Source organism: Lissotriton helveticus, chromosome 12 (genome assembly GCF_964261635.1).
Source record: "Lissotriton helveticus chromosome 12, aLisHel1.1, whole genome shotgun sequence".
NCBI lineage: Eukaryota > Metazoa > Chordata > Amphibia > Caudata > Salamandridae > Lissotriton > Lissotriton helveticus.
This window is the reverse complement of record NC_136073.1, coordinates 377,686,020-377,707,413: the sequence shown is the minus strand read 5'-3', so window position 1 is coordinate 377,707,413 and position 21,394 is coordinate 377,686,020. Positions and strand designations below refer to the sequence as shown.

Sequence of the window (21,394 nt, the reverse complement as noted above, 5' to 3'; positions counted from 1 at the left end):
AAATGCGAGACCTATTGCATTGCAAGTAAGGAGAGAGCATTACAGACAGGGAAAAGCTATTTGAGAAAATAGTGCTCGGGCTGCATTAAAGCCTACAGAGTAACAATAAACGTAACCGGGGTATTGCCCTGGGAGGTTACAAAATGAGACAAGGCGGTACTTAGGAGGGACTAGTAAGGCTTTTGACCAATTATTAGCCACAGTGGACAGTGGCACAAACCAATAAAAAATATGGGTGGAGTGGGCGGAGCTCGAAGTCTCAACCTCAATACAGCATGCTTTGCAGAGCAGCACTTGCACTGCCCAGACTCGACCTAAAAATGGCTCCAATTAATGACTCACATAGCTAAACAAATCGGCCATGGTTGCAAATTGATGCTGTTTTGTACTTGTAAAGACACGCTGTATAAGTGCTTTGCAAGTTCTGGAAGCCTGTATGGATCTGAGCTTGCTGCAGGCAATGCTTTTTAATATTGGGGAAATCAACAGTAAAACCCAGCTCAGCAGACCATAAAAACAGGTCCCTAGTCAAAGAACCCCCACACATTGAACTATCGGACCAGTCCTTTAGGCTTTGCCTGACTGCCTTATAGGCCAGTCCGACACTAATAGACACTGACCAGGGCTATATTTTCATGTCCAAGCTTCGTTAGCACTATGAAGCACTTGGAATCAGGACCCCTCTTCATCTTGGGAGATTCCCATCCTAATAGTCGTTTGCACGTAAAGGCTATTCCTGCCATTTTTAAGATGCTAAAACTCAAGATGCATGGGGTACGTTTTACGTCTTATGGTGAACTGATCCTTTTATAAGGATCCTGGCTTCTAATATAAGCAGAAAATCTGTGTCTCTTGTTGTGAGAATTCAGGGCCCTTACCACAAGAGAAAAAGAACACAAACATATTCTCTGTGTTTCTGTGCCCCCAAACGCGCCTTGATGAGACACCTGTAGTGCATCTATTTCTCCCACCCTCTCTCCTACCCCACTTCACCAACATAAACTGAGGCAACCGGGCTCTACCATTAACTTATGCTGGGACCACAAAAGTGCTTAACTTTCAGTCTACATTCCTCTCAAAGGCTAAATAACTTATGCTACTTCCGTGACTCTTATTACTCTCTGTGGCCCTTGCTATTCATCACTCACCAAAGACCTACTCACCACCTCAGCAAACTGCATCTCACCTATACCTCTGACCCATCCTAGTCTTTCCATTTTGGGACCAGCATGATTGCGAACAACATGGAGCTATGCTACAAATACTTTACAGTTTGGTGACTGTGCTTTCTTAGATGTTGTAGTCTAACGACTTTGGGATTTCAGGGTATCACTTCTCTCCCTCGTTATTTTGTTGCTCTGATGGCCCTTGGAATCTACCTTCTTCAATTCTTCAACTGTGCTGTGATGGGACCTGATGATACCCATGTGGTACTCAGGGCCTTACTTTAGAATACCTCTAAAAATCTCCTCAAGACAAGCATGTACATAAGTAACCTCTTTCGTTTTTGTCCATAAGCATACTTGTTTGAGACTTCAGGTGTACCACCTTCGGGTGTAGACAATGATCTGCTGCCTCATTTGCCTTAAGCTGACCCTCTGCGGTTTCAAGATGTTGATTCGTAATTTGCATCACAAACTTTAGTTCGAACTGTTTTTGCTTAAATCACATCAAGAGTGGCTAAAGTGTGGATGGCAGTGTTTTCAATGTCTTGATTCAATTCGACCACACATGCTTTTAAAATGTCTGTAGTCAGTACTTCGACCATTTTGGTCACCAAGGTGATTGATGAGTTCTCACAGTGTTAAAAAATTGATCACTTTCACCCAATTTTTGTATCTTATGGCTGTGGCATTTTCATGGCCCTTTGCTAGGACATTCCAAAGTAAACATAGGTGACTCAAATTCGGTTTCTAAGTGCTCAATTAATGTACTCCACAGTCTGCCATTCAGTGTCCGGTTGGTAGACAAGTAACCTGGATCTGGGTTATTTCCCATTATCATGCATTTGCAGAAAGTTCCATTTACGATGTGCTCTATTGAAATGTAATGTAATAATAAATAATGTAATGTTGGCTTCTTATATAGCGCACTAATCACCCCAAAGGGTCTCAAGGCGCTTGCTTTGGGAACCCGTCCTGGTTTTTCCCTGTGAGATAGCCCTTACTGGGCACCCCAAAGGTGAAAGTCAGGCATCCCGCTGCGGGGGGCCGTAGTGGAGATTGAGCAAGCTATTGCCCAGAGTTGCAGAGTGTGAGCCCCTGATTTGAGTAGGCACCGAAGCGAGAATTATCGGGTCCGTGGACATTTTGAGCTCAGGACCCTGCCGCGTCGGGAATTGAACCCTGGTCCCGGTCTGACCTCTGCTTCAGGGTCTGCCTCCTCTAACCAGTGAGCCACACTTCTCCACTAGAAATGGGCAATACCCTTAATATAATATTTATTGTACAATAATAAATAATGTCTGGAACATTTTCCATAGACAGGAATAAGGAAAATATTGACAATTTAAAGTCGTAACATTTTTTTAAGGGAACATTTGCGGGACATGTTCTGAAATCACTTTATACAAGAATTTTTTTGTTTTAATACACTTTCATTCAGACAATATTTGAGAATAGATAAGAGGACGATTTAGAAATAAGAGAAGGTAAATGTTTCCCATTTACTTTTAAACGGAAGATAGAATAAATCCATTTTGGGCAAGTCCCCACCTAAATCTGGAGTGCTGGCATGTATGCATTTTTCTTAGGACCTACCAGATGGTAAAACTGGAGGCAGCTTGGGCCCAAAATCGTCGCTTGAACTGGATTCTTCAGTTTGCTTTGCAGGAGGCATTAGAGGCACAACTGGCTCACTTGCAGCAATGTTTAAGTCTACAAATACAAACAGAGACAGCATTTAGAAGTATTGTGCACACAGAATATGTATAGAGCAATACCTCCTGTTCTCAAATTCCACTGCTGAAGCATGCTTGTCATCAGGCAGAAAACAATCAAGAGGATGTCCTTTTAAATCACTTTTTAGGTGGCAGCGCCCGGTGCACGAAAAACGTACGGTGCGGATGAGGAGATACTTATCTCCTGCGGAGTGCACTCAGCACTTGAAGACGGCGAGACTGGAGTGTCTCAGTACTTCGAACTCCGCCTGGCAGTGCTCCGATTCAAAAGAACAGCCTCGTTGTTTACCAAAGGTGAGGCTTTAACCTTTGGTTCCAGAGTACTGATCCGGCTCGTGAATGGAAAGGGGAGAAAGGGCCTAGGAGTAAGCAATTGTCAAGATTGATACAGAAATGTCGCATTAAAGTAGTAATGCTTATGGGAAGAAAATAAGGCCAAAGAAAGTCTAATTTTCATTAAAGCACTCAGCAAAACATATGATAACCATATCAAAAGAACTACATATCCCATAATGCTCCTCATTAGACTAAAAGCACTACACGAGAAACAGCTGCGAGCAGCAGCCATCTGAGGAAGTTGCAAGATAAAACGCGCCATGGAACTCGCATTTTCAGCTGTAACGAAGTCGTTGTAATAACAAAATACCTGCTTTAATTTCAACTCCTGGGAGTGCGCCATATTTAATTTCTCCATTTGCAAGCCATATCATGGGGTATGTGGTCTGCACCCCTATATGCTGTACAAGCGGCAAGCGCGCGCCGTAGTTTTGACCAACTTGGATTGAATATATATATATATATAACTTTATGTGTGTCTGTATATTCAATGGCGTTCTAATTAGATGAAAATGTTTGTTAAAACATACTATTTTATACAAACAAAAACACTGAAATTCACCAGTTATATTTATCTCAAGTAACCATAACTTGTACCCTAATGTAACTATAACTCGCACTTAGGCCAGGCTCAGTGTTGTCATCAATGGTGTCATTACAAATGCTGAAACTATTTTATCAATGATGTCATAGAACAAGTCAGAAGTGATGCAATTTAGCAGTGCATGGCGAGGGCGCAAGTTATATAGTTACTTTGGGTCTCTTGAGACAATTATAATAGTATTTTTCACTGACATTTTCACCTAACTAGAAAATCCTTTTAACCTTCATGTTTTTCATTGAATTTCTCAAGTTTTTCTTAATGTAAAGTACACATATTATTGCAATTCCTAACTATAACATCAACGTTAATCTTTGTTTTTTCCAGTGAATTCCTTTGCTTTTTTAACATAAAGTAAGATGTCCATCGTCAAGTACGGCAAGGGCCAGCGCCCCAACCTCCACTGTGCGAACCTCAGGCTATCCCTGCTCCCAAACCCCTGCACATGGCTGATTAGGTCATGTAACAATATAAATTGTGTCATTTTAAGTAATGGAGACCTATTGGCTTTGTCAAAGACTCATAAAAGCATAATAAAAAAGTGGCAGGCCTATTGGTTTTATCAAGGGGTCAGCACATCAACATATATAAGTCAGAACTATACGCTTTGTTAAAAAGTCACCGATACTATAATAACATTTATATTTAATAAATTCACACTTTGCAATGTTCAATAACAGTGACTGTCTCAAATCATTTATAATAAAGCATTACAAAAAAACCATTAAACATGTCTGAGTCTTTTAAAAAAAAACATTTTCAGGCACACAAATGCAGTCATGGAACCAACCACGAAGGGGGACCTGAACTTCAGCCGAAGAGCAAACAGCTCTAGCTCGGAGTGCTTTTAAAAAATATGGTAAGCTCTCCTAGAGTCATAGATCCAATGACCCACAAGACTTACTGTGTTTTTTTTTTTAATGTTGCTTGGAGCTGAATTGCTCCCTGCATCCGTCCACAATAATAAAAAATATGGTTGGTGGTTCCCCTTAACCTTCTGGGACACCACTAGGAAGGCAAAATATAATTTTAAAAAGCCCTCACAAGGAATTATGGGGTGCGCCTTGCAGGAGTAGTGAATAATAAATGATGGGCTCCTGCCGCTTTTTAAAAATGTGTTTTTATAGATTGGTGCCCATTAATTTGCGCTGCTTTTAATTGCTAAACTGTACTTGAATTTGCATGAATTTACTGATGTTAGTTACCTGCTCTCCTGCCGTTCAGCTGCAGAGTAACAGCCCGCACTCCCATTGGTCAATTGGATTCTAGCCTAACAGGTGGGGAGGGGGCGGAGTCAGTTGAACTCTGTAACACTGAAAAGAATGGCCGCAGTGCGGACGGGTGATTTGGAGTTACTTTACTGAAAGCCTGGTCCAGTATAAACCTTGCCTGACTTCTCTACCTTTGCTAACAGTTTTAATTTGCACCGCTTTTAATCGCTAAACTGTACTTGAATTTGCATGAATTTACTGATGTTAGTTACCTGCTCTCCCGCCGCTTAGCTGCAGAGTAACAGCCCGCACTCCCACTGGTCAATTGGTGTCTAGCCTAACAGCCAATCAGGTGGGGAGGGAGTGGGGTCAGTTGAATAAACTCCGTAAGACTGAAAAGAATGGCCGCAGCGCGGCAGTGACATTTGAAGTCACTTTACTAAAAGCCTGGTCTGGTATAAACCTTGCCTGAGTTCTGTACCTAGGCAAGCCCGTATGCGCCCAGCCGGGTCCAGGGGCCAGCCATTATGAACAAAGGAGTAGTTTCTGTCCTGTAACTCCAGTTCTGTAGTAGGGGTATCTCTGTTATAGTCATAATCTAGTGAATAGTCCCGCCCATGTGCGCAGACCATGGAGCAATCAAAAATAATCTCTTAAATTGTCAAAACATGCAGAACTGCACAGACACTTAAGAGAGAATTTAAAGACAGATAATGCAGCCTATATCCACAGGCTACACTGTCCAGTACTTCACCTAGAAATTCCACCAAAATCCACAAACAGCACTGCCTGTCCAGGGTTTTCTTACAGAGAAAACCTTGCCTTTGACAGCAAAACCCTCTGGAATGATAGAGAGGAAGAAGTGGACAGACAAGCCCCATAGGCTGCCATTATGTGGCTCAAAACGGGATACTGTGCCTTTAAGAGAACTTTCCAGAAACCTCACAGTATCCCAGAATGCACTGCAGGTCCCTTTTACTTTCAGTTCTTTTTGAAGGCGTAACACGCCAGACCTGTAGCATTTCTTACATGAATATCTCTCTCCACCGGGAGGCGGGAGGGCGCTTATGACTATAACAGAGATACCCCTACTACAGAACTGGAGTTACAGGACAGAAACTACTCCTTCTGTAGTAGGGGATCTCTGTGTATAGTCATAATCTAGTGAATAGAATGGCAAGCCCATCCCCACACCAAAGCGGCGGTGGAGAAAAGAGAAATAACGCCACTACTGTGCGAACAGATTTCGCAGCGAAGCCTGCCCAACCCGAGCATTTTCTCTGGCATCAGTGTCCAGACAGTAATGCTTAACAAAGGTATGGACCGACTTCCAAGTGGCTGCCTTGCAGATTTCTGCAATTGGAACACTGCGGAGCAAAGCAGTCGTGGCAGCTTTGCCACTGGTGGAATGAGCCTTAGGTTTACCCCCTAAGGTCTTATCAGCCTTTAGGTAACACAATTGTATACAGGACACAATCCACCTCGAGATGGACTGTTTAGAGGTAGCAAGACCGGTCCTGACTGATCCATAATAGATAAACAATTGGTCTGACCTACGAATATCTTCGGTTTTATCCAGATAAAAATTTCAACACCCTCCTAACATCCAGGGAATGCAGAGACCTTTCCGCTGGAGATGAAGGATTCTGAAAAATCGTAGGCAAAGTTATAGTCTTGTTAACATGGAAGTCAGATATAACCTTTGGAAGAACCTTAGGGTGAGTACGCATAACAACCTTAGCAGCATGAAATACAGTATAAGGTTCTTGGCAACACAACGCCTGAATTTCCCTCACCCTGCGGGCCGATGTAATGGCCACGAGGAACGCCGCCTTCCCCGACAGGTGCTGCAATGAAGCCTTATGAATAGGTTCAAAAAGCTCCCTCATCAATCTGGACAGCACCACGTTCAATTCCCATGAAGGCGAAGGAAGCCGGACAGGAGGGAACACTTTCTTCGAGCCTTCCAAAAACCCTTTGATCACAGGGATCTAAAAGAAGGAAGTCTGTGAAGGCCATTTCCTGTAGGAAGTCAGCGCAGCAAGATGAACCTTAATGGAATGGACATTAAGACCAGACTGCGCCAGGTGTAGAAGATACGGAAGGATGACATCTTCCTTACACGTCGTTAGGTCATAGCCCTTGAACTTGCACCAGATGCAAAACCTCTTCCACTTGTAAGCATAAGTCCTAGCCTCCTCCAGTATGTCCATACAAACTTCTGGTAGATTCAAATGGCCATATTGCACTATCGCAGGAGCCTTGCCGCCAAACTCAAAGACGAGAGGTTGGGGTGCAACAACTGCCCCCGAACTTCCCGAGAAGGTCCGGCCTGCACGGCAGCTGTATGTGAGGAAGGAGAGACCGGTGAAGCAGGTCCGTGAACCACCACTGCCTGGGCCATTCCAGGGCTAACAGGATCATCCGCACCCTGGACTGGGACAGCTTGATGAGTACCGCCGGAATCAGGGGAATGGGTGGAAAAGCATACAGAAAGCTGTTCGACCAGTTAATCCATAACGCATACCCCAGCGTCCCCTGCTGGTAGTACCTGGAGGCGAAGTCTGAGCATTTGCTGTTTTCGGCGGTGGAGAACAGATCTACGTCTGGAGTCCCCCACCTTGCGAAGACTTCTCCTAGTACTTCGTCGTTTATGACCCATTCGTGGTTTTCCTGAATAAGTCTGCTCAGTGCGTCTGCCTGAACATTCTGCACACCTAGCAGATGGGTAGTAGTGATCGTCAGTCCTCTGGCTAGAAGCCAGCGCCTCCTGCGACAGAGTGCACGATCTCGAACCCCCCTGCTTGTTGAGGCAATACATCGTGGTCGTATTGTCCGTCTGTACAAGCAGAGAGTTGGTCTGGAAGGATGTAACAAACGCCTTCAGTGCCAAGTGAACAGCTCTGAGTTCCAGGAAATTGATGTGATACGTGGACTCCATCAGGGACCACGTTCCTTGTATCTGTAAGTCTCCGGAATGTGCCCCCCAGCCGTGGAGAGACACATCCGTCACGATAGTCTGTGCGGGAATGTCCTTGTGAAAGGGAACCCCTATGAGGAGATTCTCCGCCGAACACCACCACGTCAGAGACTGAAGAGCATGCAGAGACAGTCGTATCTTGTCGTCCCAAGATCCATTCCTCTGATCCCACTGATCCTCCAAGCACTCCTGCAAAGGTCTCATGTGCAGCCGTGCGTGTGGCGTGAGGAAGATACAACAGGCCATCGACCCCAGTAGAGAAGACACCGTTCCCACTGTTGTAGATGGAGCGGTCATAAGAGCCTAAGCCTTCCGAAGGAACGATAATCCTCTCTCCTCCGAAGGAGACACGCTTGCTGACAGCGTATTGACGGAGGCTCCCAAGTACTGTATGCACTGGACCGGAATCGGGACAGCCTTGGACATGTTGATGTGCAACCCCAGCTTGTTCAAAAGAACGCATGTCTTCTGGAAGTGTGCTATAGCTTCTGAGAAAGAGGAGGCCTTGATCAACCAATCGTCCAGGTACGGGTAGACAAACACCTCTTTTATCCTCAGGTGTGCAGCTACCACTGCCATGCACTTCGAGAATGTTCTGGGCGCAGACGTCAGCCCGACTGCACTCCATGACGTCGAGGCACTCCATGACGTCGAGGCACCCCATGACGTCGAGGCACCCCATGACGTCGAGGCACCCCATGACGTCGAGGCACTCCATGACGTCCTAGACGCCGACCGGAACCGCGTGATAGCTCAGACGTGCCCTTACCGGGGAGAACCCCAGTGGTCACAGCATGGGACTCGGTAGAGGACCTACCCTCTCCTTACCCAGAGGCTGAAGATGCCTTCAAACTCCTCTGTTCCAAACCTGGGAGCCGAAGCCTCCCAGAACAGAAGTTACAGAGAAGACAGGTGTCAAAAGACACAGAATACAAACCCTGCGAGCTTCAGCTTTGGTCTTTAGTACAGCTGCAGACAAAGCACTTGTCAGACTAGAAATAGTATAAAGACAAGAATGCAGCAGAAATTCTGCCAAAAAAACACAGCAGAATGTAGATAAAGGCCAAAGACGTCGAGTGAAGCTGCAAAAATCCAAAATGATCACAAAAATAGTATAGAAAAAGCTCAAAAAAGAAGAGCTAATGCTCCAGGGTCCTGCTAGCAGGAGCCGGAAAAAAGAACTGAAAGTAAAAGGGACCTGCAGTGCATTCTGGAATACAGTGAGGCTTCTGGAAAGTTCTCTTAAAGGCACAGTATCCTGTTTTGAGCCACATAATGGCAGCCTATGGGGCTTGTCTGTCCACCTCTTCCTCTCTATCATTCCAGAGAGTTTTGCTGTCAAAGGCAAGGTTTTCTCTGTAAGAAACCCCTGGACAGGCTGTGCTGTTTGTGGATTTTGGTGGAATTTCTAGTTGAAGTACTGGACAGTGTAGCCTGTGGATATAGGCTGCATTATCTGTCTTTAAATTCTCTCTTAAGTGTCTGTGCAGTTCTGCATGTTTTGACAACTTAAGAGATTATTTTTGATTGCTCCGAGGTCCGCATACATGGGCGGGACTATTCACTAGATTATGACTATACACAGAGATCCTCTACTACAGAAGAGTCACCTACACACTAGCAGAGCTCAAACCTTTGGCCCCGCGGAATAAGCAACTTTGAAACCTGCTTTGCCAACAAATATTAGACGAGATTGGCCTCTCCCACTCTGGTCAGCTACATGATCCTTGTAAGAACATAGACTCTTGCCAAATCCCAAGCCAAACTACTGTACCCATCCTCCCAAAAAAGAACACAACCAGTAAAGGAACTAAATATAATATATTTAAATACCCGGTCCGCGGTCAAACACATGTTGGAGCTGTTCAAACCTACTTGACACTGATTCACCCGACATGCTGTTCATGACTGAAACATGGCTGACAGAAGAATATATCCCTGACATTCTAGCTACCAGATAATTATTACCTCCTACCATCTAATAGAATAACGGATAAAAAAAGGGAGGTTAGCAGTCACCATAAAAAAAGGACTATCTATCACCACCGTTTCTCCACTAGAGATAAAACTAGTGGACAGCTTAGTAATCAAGCTATACTCTCCAAACAGCACCATGGTATGTGGACTCGTGTATAGGCCCCCCATTGCTATGCCAAACTTCCCCAAAACATTTGAAAATTGCATCGCACCTATGACCATCGATTTTTCCAAAGTACTGGTCCTTGCCAATTTACACTACTGGGCAAATGAGGAAACAGGAGGGAAAGAGTGCCAGGGAATTTACCGGCACCTTACAAAGTTTGAATCTCTCATAAAACATCCAAGCACCTACACACATTAAAGGTCACACTCTCGACCAAGCATGGTCGATCAATCTCACAAGGTGTCGACCCTCAGAGGCTGGACAACTACAGGCCGATATCCCCCCTCCCATTCTCGGGCAAAGTACTGGAGACAAATGTAGCAAAAATTCTCAGTACCTTTATAGAAGAAACCAATTTCTTAGACTCACATCAAGCAGATTTCCACGCAGGCCACAGTACATTATTCTATCTGTTGTGGATAACCCAAAGGGAACGGCTGATGTAGAAAGCACTCATGCCTCCTGGACCTGTCTGCAGCATTCAATACTGTAAACCATGACATCCTGATGGACCGCACTGCTGCAGCAGGCTTCATTTGTACTGCCCTAAACTGGTTCCAATCCTTCCTTGAGGATAGAAAACAGTCAGTGTGGCTCTCTCCGTACAAATCTGGCATTGTAAATTTGTAATGTAGAGTACCACAGGGCTCATACTTATCTCCGCACCTCTTTAACATATTTATCCGCCCCCTCATTGTCACGCTCCGTCAGAAGGGAGTTCAGATCTACAACTATGCTGACGATATGCAGCTGGTTTTCTCCATCAACGACTCTACAGACTCCAAGGAGTTCCTCAAGAACTCCATGCTGTTCATTATGAACTGGATGAACAAAAACCAACTAATAAAAACGTAGCGCAGAAAAAACTGAAATCATCATTCCTAACAAACTTCAGCACTGGTCCCTCGCCCATTGGCCTGCTAAGCTAGGCCCCCTTCTGCATCAAATACCTCAATAAAAAGTCTAGGCATACATACATATTGACTCAGATCTTAACATGAACACGCAGAATGGAGCGGTCACCTCCGTCTGTTTTTTTCAACTGCAGAAACTAAGGAAAATCAGAAGATTTTTCAACAGAGAGGCTTGCATCCAAATCATCATCTCTTTGATCTTACACAATATCCTATTCTATACACACTATCCTATTCTGCAAATTCTACAGTGAACATAGAAAGATATGTCTTACCCAGATATAAAAACTAATGGGTATTAGAAGATGTCGTCCTGCATTGCTTTCACTACAGTTTTTGGATGAGGAACGGATAGCAAAGTATATTGTTAAATTCTTGAAGTGCATAGTTTGACATAGACCTAACTTCGACTGAATGAATTCAATATTCACGTGTCAACTTTTATTAAGTATGTATGCGTTAATATCAAAAGATGTTTCAATACACAGTATCATACATATAGTATGAACTATTAACAAATGTAGCCTAATCTTTTTAAATAATGGTTTTTTAATAATATCAGTCTTATTTAATAGAATGTGGAAAATGTATATCACTTTTTAACTGTGCTTTTATATGGAAAAAAAACGAATAAAGAAACATTTGATTTGATTTGATTTGATCTTATCAAAAATAGATTATGCCAACTCAATAAACCTAGACCTCCAGCAACACCAAATACATCATCTGCAGCTGATACAAAACCAGGTATCTAGAATTATATACCAACAAGGCAGACAATGTCACATTAAGCCGCTGTTAAAAGAGCTGCACTGGCTCTTAGTGGAGCAGGGCTCCATGTTTAAAACAGGCTGTATCCTGTTCAACCTTACATGGGACTGGCCCAAAGCACATATTGTCAAAAATCCATAGATACACCCCTCAGCACACCTTAAGATCCCTGTACATTAATCTTTTGGTGGTTCCGGGCTTTAGACGCAAACATACAGAAGGGTCACGCTTCTCAATACTAGGACCCAATTTTGGAATGCTCTACTACCCCCACTGAGACTTGAGTCAGACCTCTTTCGCTTTAGGAAGATGCTGAAGACTTGGCTCGTCAACCAAGCTTATAGCTAGACCTTCTGACTAGTGACCTCAAATGGAAAAATACCAGCGCCAAGAAACCTGTTGGTGAACATGCCCTCTATAAGTTCTGATTAACATAACATAACATAACATAACAATCACATTTTGTTTTGGTTGGGGGCCGCAGGGGGAGCTCAGGACCTCGCTGTCACTACCGGCTGTCCAGCCAGCACCCATTGTGGTGCCGGTAGGATCTGGCCATTGCTTTTTTTATGTGGGTGCTGATCTGGGGACAGGCACATTTGTTTTTTAGTTGGGGGCTGTGGGGGGGACCCTAAAGCCCCCACAGCCCTTGTCTGATCCCCAGCCAGCATCAATAGTGCTCAGGTTTGCAATCTCCGCTTCCCTATCCGCAAGTGCGCAGCCAGGGAAAAAATGTGTGCTCCCATTCAGCAGGATTATTTTTGCTGGCAGAAAAATGTGTCCTAGGGGTGGGGCCATAGGAGACAATAATAAAGCTAGGCGCCGTGGGATGGAGCCTCCAAGCCTTCCAAGGCTCGGGGAGGGGGTGGGCGCGCGCTCCCTCCCACTTTTAGAATAGCTGCCCTGGAAGATGGGGGTCCATTTAGCTGTATGGCTGTAGCGATGTCTAAATATCCTATGGAAAAATGAATGGGGACAATAACATCTATATGGCCCCCCTCCTCGCTGTGATAGAATCTCATGGGATCCTCGTCACGTCATATGCTGACGACACACAACTTGTCGTCACCATTGATAAAAAGTGCTCGGACGCAGCTTTGCGTTTCCGGACCTGTCTTTCTGATGTATTTCAATGGTTGAATACAAACCACTTGAGGTGCAACAGTGCAAAGACTGAAATTATACCGTTAGGAAAAAATTTATCCTTCTGCCCGAAGGACTGGTGGCCCATAGGATCAGAGGCCCCACCTAGTGCAGCATCTTCCGCGCGGAACCTGGGCGTGCAATTTGATTCTTCCCTTTCTTTCGACGATCATGTCAGGATCACTGCTGGTCGATGCTTCGGACTTATCAAATCTTTAAAGAAATTCTTTGACTTCCTCCTCATTGCAGCTAGAAAATCAGTTGCGGTAGCCTTAATCCTCTCCCGACTTGATTACTGCAATGGCCTAATGGTGGGAGTGAAAAAGTCCACCCTGAGGAAGCTTCAGAGTATACAACACGCAGCCGCCAGATTGGTCCTGAAACTCCCCAGAAGGTCATCTGCCTCAGCTGCATTAAATTCTCTACACTGGTTACCACTCCATAAAAGAATTCTTTTTAAACTTTTACTTACCGTTTTTAAAGCTCTGAAAGGCACAGGGCCTCATTACTTTGCAAAACGCTTCACCTTTTACAACCCCTCACGATGTTTGAGATCCTCTGGAACAAATCTCATAATGATTCCCAGGTTCAAGTACAAGACTAGGGGTGGGAAAACCTTTACCTTTCTGGCAGGAAGGGCATGGAACAACTTACCCGTCAACCTTAGACTAACTGAAAAAGAGAGTAAATTCAGAAAACTCCTCAAGACTTGGGTATATCAACAACCTGACAACTCTGTATTGGCAGCCATTTAGTTCCAGACCCTCACCACTTATCATCGATCACTTATCTACTTCATGCTTGCACAGCGCCAAGATGCTCCTTCCGGAGCGATAGTTTGCGCTTTATAAAAACCCATAAATATCAAATATCAAAATATCAAATATTTTGAGCCCTCCCCTTTTCCTAGGTCCCCGCTTGATGGATCACCACAAAACGTTCTGGGAAGGAGATGTGTGGAACCTGGACCAGTCCTGTGAAACCAACAAGCAGCTTCGGTTCTTTCAATGTTGGAGGATGTGGGTACACTTTTGGTACTCTTCTCCTTGGGACGGGGCGTTCAGTGCAGAGGGTCTTTGGGATGTCGGGTTTCTCCGTCCGGCAACACTCGCGGTTGAGGGGGACTGTCAACAGAGGCTGCAGGCAACGTCGGGGAAGCCACGAGGAGTCATTCCACAGTGGACTCAGTACCTTGAGGGCGTGGGGACCTCACCAACACCATTGGCCCACTTCAACATAGGATGGGGGGAGTGGTGCTTGGTAGTGTTGGGGTTTGGCAGGGCTGGAGCCCTCTCGGTCTTTCTTTGGCTGTCTGCAGGATGCAGCGGACAGTTCTGCTATCCCTCAGGAGGTCTTGGTTCCTGGGCAGAGGCCAACAGGTCTCTCTGGCTTTGGCAATTCAGCTGCTGCAGGATAAGTTGACTACTTGTGCAACTGGCTAAGTCAGCAGGCAGCCAGCAGGGTTTGCGCCAAGTCAGTTTCTGGGTCCTCAGTTCTTGCTGTGGGTCGCTTCTTGTCATCTTCTTTCTTCTGGTGCCATGGGCTCCCTTAAATACTAAATTTACGGGTGTTAGGGTTATGTATGGTAGTAGCCAATGGTCTACTGACCCATGGGGTCACTACACCCCTTATATGACCACTTTCTGTTGGAAGCGGGCATAACCTGTCCCAGAAATTCCTAGATGCCATCACAAAGATGGTTACTTCTGAAGTATTGTTTCCACCTCAGTTTTGCCCACATTAGGGGTGGTACTGGCCTGGGAGTGGCACGCCTACCTAACTAGCTAATTTCCCCAACTGTCCAGGTGCCAAAGGGTCAGCTTCCTCTCATGTGAAGGGGAGCCAGATTCACATTTCAAAGGCAGCAGCTCTTTGAAGCTTGCTGGCCTAGGAAGGCCAATCACGGGTCATTCTGTGACACGGGGTGTGACACCCTCTGCCTCGACAGGCTTTTGTTCTTGGTCACCTGAGAGCAAAAGCTCTCACCCTAGGAGGTCAGAACAGTGTCTCGAGTGGCAGGCTGGCAGAAACCAGTCATGGAGCACACCAGAGGCTGGTAGGTTTTCTGGGGCACCTCTAAGATGCTCTCTGGATTCATGTATTTGTAAATCCATCACTGGAATCAGTGTGGGTTTACCAATACAAGATGTTTGATACCAAACATCCCTATCTTCAGTGAAGCCATCAGGTAGCTGGGGAACTAATTTTCACCAGTGTCCTGCACATGTTTTAAAATGGCTTCCTTGATCCCTTTTACTGGCAGTAATGTGCCAGTAATATTTAGCAACCTGCCTTAGGGCTGTCAGGCATGCTGTAGGAGTGACTTACAAATATTACATGCAGTGCTAAGGGACAAAGCACACAGGGATGTGTGACATGTTTTTATTTTTTCTGCACCACGACACGAAGCCTGCAATGGCAGCCTTGCATGTGCTTGGTGAGTGGTCCCGTAGGGTGGTACAATTTGTGCTGCTGCCCTTAGGGATCCTCTGTAGTACCTAAGGCCCTAGATACCGTGGGTGCCATTTACTAGGGACTTACAGAGGATGCTAAAGTTTTTGCCAATTGGAGGAACAATTGAAACAAGACTGGTACTGGGGACCTGGTTAACAGAAACTCAGTATACTTCGGTCAAAATTGCATCAAATACTAGACAGAAAGTATGTGTGTGTGTGGGGGGGGCGGGGTGTACTGCAACAAGAACCAAGCTCACTACATTAATAGTTATTATGTGAAAGAGTGTCATGCACACTTTATCCAGTAGGTTCACTGAATTTTATGAAATTAGTAATGAATGTTTGCAATGATTGCATTTAGATAGATCTGTTTTACAAAGATAAGGTTCAAGGTGTGGTTTATATTTTACAGTCACACGTTGAAGGCGTCTTCATGAACATCTTTATCCTGTGAAGTGAATACATTTTTGTAAGGGTCTTTATTAACCACATCCACATTTGATCACTTCCTGATAACTGCATCTTCATATTCTTTCCAAGACAGCAAATAAATTGACCAAATATAATCAGATTTGAAGACTATAAAAATAGGCTTCCCTCTCATCTGGGACAAATTCCAGATGGGCCAAAGGTCATGGCTACCTGTGTAATGATATTGTATTTAATTAAGCAGCCCTGAGTTTAAATACAATTAAGCCAGGCAGACCGGGTTGCCGCAAACTGGGATGGAACTGGGGGTCTAGTCAAAAGCACCAGGTTTTAGGGCTGGAGATGGTCTTCTAACCCCATATCACCTCCGCTACTAACATGACAAGCAAATCTTTTAATTAGCCCTACCTCCTCTTAGTCATGGAGCTCCATCCCACAGCAGCCTCCTTATTGGCTGTTAAAAAGCAGTCCATTTTTCTTTCTTTGGCAAGCAACAATGTCTTGACACACTTTTTTTGACACTTGACACAGACACTTACAGAAGTGTGACTGTGGCAAAATAATATCTACACACTATCTTGTGAGGGAGGGATGATATATGCTGATTAGAACTGACGCAGGTGTCTGCTGGGGTTGTGCCACAATTTCTATGTCTTTGGAATGATAGATAATAAATAAGTTTGAGGAAGTTAAATTAGCCCTGAAGAAGTCCAATTGTTCCCCGGGACAAAACGCGTTGGCTGTGCTTATTATCGCATTATGAAATTAAATAAAGATTACTTTTCCAATTGGATATGGTACAATGGATTTTTGGATCTCGTGTTCGACTAACTGGATATTAGTGAACACTTATTTCAATAATGTGTAGTTGCCCTTCTGATTTCTATGTGATCCTTATTGGCTGTTGAAGAGCCTTGGATACAGTCCCAAAGAATCTCACCCGCAATATGTCCTTGTTTAGGAATTAAAAATGATGTTATTTTTTCTGGCACCCAGTCTATGAAGGCCATTTTCCAAAAAGGAACAATGCATCAGATGTGTTCAGTAACTTAAACCTCTGTCTGTTGTACATCCAGTATTTTTATCAGGCCCACATTTTTCAAAATGGCACAAAAATTTATTTGTGACAGCAGAGGAACAACGCTCCTTTCTACTGTGGCATGTCTTGAAGTTTTTAATTATTTCAAAGGCACCAACTCAGAGCTCCTTAAAAAGAAAAATGCTTTCTGCTCTCAGCTGTTCTTGTGACCTAGGAGACAGATCTTAAAAAAACAAGAATTCAAGCCTGACTGAATCTTCTGACGAATGCTCTTTCAGCATGGTTTAAATTTTTATTAAGTATTTGTGAATTGGTTACCACCAACTTTCAATTGGCGGTAAATTGCAAATGTTTTAAAACCACATTTCGGTAGCAAAACATTTGTACATACCATTCTAATTTGGTATTAGGAAGGGATGCCCTCAACACGCCCCTTCCAAATTCCAAATCACAAAACTCAAATCGCGATTAGAGAACAAGTTATTGATTTGCAAATTAGGCTTTGTACGTCACAAAAAGCATTTTTGTGGTCGCAATCTACCCGATTCGCAAAATCGGGCAGTTTGCTATCACAAAAATACTTCGTACATCTAGTCCCTAGTTATGGTATTTACTCTGATGGCTCGACACACCACAAAAGCAGAAAGACAAAACATTTTGTGGAATCTTAAAAATGGAAATACAAACACCTTTGACATCTAGTTTGAATACCGGATACTGATTTGAGATGTATATTTGAGACATAATTAGCAGCCCACTTTTCTCCCTAGAAAGAACATGTGGCAATGGCAAGGTTGATTTCAAGATGTCTTAAGTGTCTACTAATTTCTGCATTGTGAAGAACATACTTAATTTGTACTAAAAAGTAGATCCATGCATGCCATTGGTGAAAAAGTAGAATTAAACAGATTTTTAAAAAACATAGTTTTGGAAGGTGGATGTATTTGCAGTTCTGGCTACCTCTATATCTAGTACCAAAGACCTGCTACTGAATTGTTAAGTTCAGGCTAACATAGTTCCTCAATTATCATGTACATTACATTCTCAGTCCTGCTAATGCTTTTAAACCTCTTGTTTTTGGTTTTGCCTGACCTACCCTAAGCTTACTGCAAATGTCTGGAATTCGTTTTCATTCTTATCAAAAATAAAAATTTGATTTAGTGTCCTACCTTTCACTACAGGCACCTTAGTATCAGGTGGATCTGATTCTTTAAAACCTTCTTTCAACTGCTCCTCTTGTATCTCTTCATCCTCACTATCGTCTTCAGAAGATGATTTTTCATCTGATGAACTGGCAAAGATGGCTTTAAACATGTCCATGGATGGTCGGGTCTCTTCAGATTCGTCCTCCTGCTTTTCTTCTGTGCTTTCTGTATCAGCCTGAACATGAATAAAAAGGATATCAATTAAATATTTGAAGAAGCTTAGCTGAATTCAACATTTGCAACACATAACTATCATTACGCGCGCAGCGGGCGTGTCAATGGCGCGCCGGAGGCGCGCTATAGGCAAGCCCGTCAGCGCCGAGCGCCAGCCATGCTGCTCGACCTCTTCGAGAACAATCACAAGGACTGATTCACTATTCTAAGGAACAGCTGTTGGAAATAGGTAACAGGGAAAGTAGGGGGCATACTCAGCACTCCCCTAATACAGGAATGGCCAAGAAGCCTCTGAATTGTGGGATGATTAACTGTAGATCCCTAGTTAAGCACTATCTGGAAGTCGGCTATATGATCGAAGACATGGACTTGGATGCCCTCTTTCTAACGGAGACTTGGACTAGCCCTGACTCCTCCGTGGAGATGGGGGTTTGCATGTCCGGAAGGGTATAAGGTTTTTCATAAACCTAGGCCGGTGGGGCGGGGGGGAGGGATAGGGGTGATTTTTAAGGAGGACTGGAATTTTGCGCCGTTTGAAATAGATGAAATCAAAGGAATAGAAATCCTGGGCTTCTCAGTGCAGGAGGCCAAAGGCAGACTGCTTACCGGATTGATCTGTTATAGACCTCCAGGGCAGGATACACATTTCTCTGCTCTCCTAGATACCATCACCAATCTGAGCCTAACCCACTCTAGATTGGTCATAATGGGTGACTTTAATCTATGGGATAATGGCAGCCTGGGCAGCCACCTGAGAGATCTGAGAAGTGTTTGTCAGAACCTTAACCTACACCAATTGGTTCTACAACCCACACATCAGGGGGAGCACGTGTTGGATCTCCTGGTTGCTATGGACACCGAGACAGAGGTGACAGAGATACTGCCACAAATCTGGACTGACCACTACCTGATCAAGATCCCCAACTCTAAGAGCAATGATAGCTGCCCAGTAGCATACAGACGGGGAAGAGAGTGGGCTAAACTGGATAAGAACAATTTACAGCCTTTTATTAATGTAAATCTCTTCTCCCCCTCCACTACCGTGGAGGAGAACTACGAAACTCTCTGTAACCATATAGCCAATACCCTGGACCCTATAATTCTTGTAAAGAGCCTTAAAAATAGAAACAAAGCCTCAGCTCCTTGGTACAATGAGGAACTAAAATCGTTACGCTTGTTATGCAAGAAAGCCGAGAGGAAATGGAGAAAGACATACTCGGTACCAGACAAGACAGCTCTGAAGTCGGTACTGACTCTGTATAAAAGGGCAATTGCTCTATCTAAGTCAAATTACTATGCCAATTCCATTTTACAAGCCTCTAACAGTACAAAAGCTCTGTTTCAAATTGTTAAGGAACTTTCATGTCCAACTAGCACGAGCAAGAAGGTAGCTGCCTCACAAGAACTGTGCGAGGAGATTGCTGCTCACTTTAAAGATAAAATCGTGAAAATAGTGGGTGATCTAAACCCCAGTAACTGCAGTGATCAGGACAATTCGGCCCGGAGGCCAGAGGAAGCGGCTCGGGCAAATACGCTCCTGGATAAATTCCCTGCCCTAACGGCCGACTTGTTTAAAACATTGGCCAATAGTGTGTCCTCTGGCTCCCCACTCGACCCCCTTCCATATAAAATCTGGAAAACTGTAGGCCAGGAAACATTTCCCTGGTTACAACAGATTTGCAGTCAATCACTGTAAACGGGAACTGTTCCTGAGGCATGGAAGTTGGCATTAGTAACACCTCTGTTAAAAAAACCTTTACTGGACCCCAAGATACCAGCTAATTTCAGACCCATCTCCCTCCTGCCTTATCCTGTTAAAATTCTGGAAAAAGTAGTTAGCAAAAGCCTTTCCTGCTACTTGGAGGACAACCATCTGCTGGACAGGGACCAATTTGGGTTCTGCCCAGGTCACAGTACAGAGACCGCCCTGGCGACCGTATTGGATAATCTGTGAATGCGAGCTGACAACGGGAGCGACACCATCTTAGTGCTACTCGATATGTCAGCCGCATTCGATACGGTGAGCCATGCAATACTGGTGGAAAGGCTGGAGAGTATAGGGGTGTCGGGGCAGGCCCTAAAATGGTTAGTGTCCTATCTATCCGGAAGACAACAGATGGTGACTCTGGCACCTTTCACCTCCAGCAAGTCTCCGGTGCAATACGGGGTACCGCAGGGCTCTGTGATCAGCCCTGTTCTGTTTAACATCTACCTCCAGCCTCTGTTCCCCATAATTAAATCCTTTGGCATTGACCTGATTAACTACGCTGATGACACCCAGCTGGTGTTCTCCCTTGAAGGGAAACAGGCAATATCGATGGATTTATTCCAGGACTGTATGCGGCAGACGGCTGGATGGCTCAGGGATAACTCCCTACAATTTAATGGAGGGAAGACAGAGGTGGTCTACTGCCCCTCGGCCAGATTGTCCCAACAGCTACCTCGGGAGTTTAGGCTTACACCGGAGGAGGAACCTCTGACCTCAGCCAAAACGGTGCGCAGCCTGGGAGTTTTGTTGGATAGCAACCTTCAAATGGAATCGCAGGCCAACAAAATTGTGGGGGTATGCCTTTTCTTGATGCGTATGCTGCGCCAGATCCTTCCACTACTCCCCAAAGATACGCGCGCCCTTGTAGTGAGGAATATAGTGCTGAGCAGACTGGACTACTGCAACTCCCTGTATCTGGGAGCACCGCAATACATCTTTCAGGGGTTGCAGAGAGTCCAGTCCATGGCGGCAAAATTGGTGCTGAACAGAAAACGTAGGTCCTCTACTATGATGGCGCTAAGAGACCTTCACTGGCTGCCCATTAAGGAAAGGGTACACTTCAAATCTCTATGTATTGTATTCAGAGCGGCGCATAATCAAGGCCCTATCCCTCTACAAGAGAAATTTAGCTGGTACAGCCCAAAAAGGCAACTCCGATCCTCTAGCACTGGCCTACTGGTGACTACCAGATTTAGGCGCTCCAGGATGGGGGGGGGGAGGGCCTTCAGTGCGGCAGCCGCCCACTTGTGGAATGGGTTGCCGCAGCACAGTAGACAAGCTAGTTCTCTGATTGAGTTTAGGAAGGGCCTGAAAACTTGGCTCTT

At 44.7% G+C, this 21,394-nt stretch overlaps 1 protein-coding gene across 2 annotated transcripts in view; it reads right to left on the bottom strand.

Moving 5' to 3' along the window:
- The window catches only part of GPATCH1 (G-patch domain containing 1), a 282,152-nt gene that overhangs the window by 46,187 nt on the left and 214,571 nt on the right, over positions 1–21,394 (bottom strand). For both annotated transcript variants that reach the window (XM_078668539.1, XM_078668540.1), the window contains exons 16-17: positions 18,092–18,302; positions 2,760–2,876 (exon numbers count right to left, since the gene is read on the bottom strand). In XM_078668539.1, coding sequence (XP_078524665.1) covers positions 2,760–2,876; positions 18,092–18,302 — 328 coding nt within the window. The remainder of the gene's footprint in view (positions 1–2,759; positions 2,877–18,091; positions 18,303–21,394) is intronic.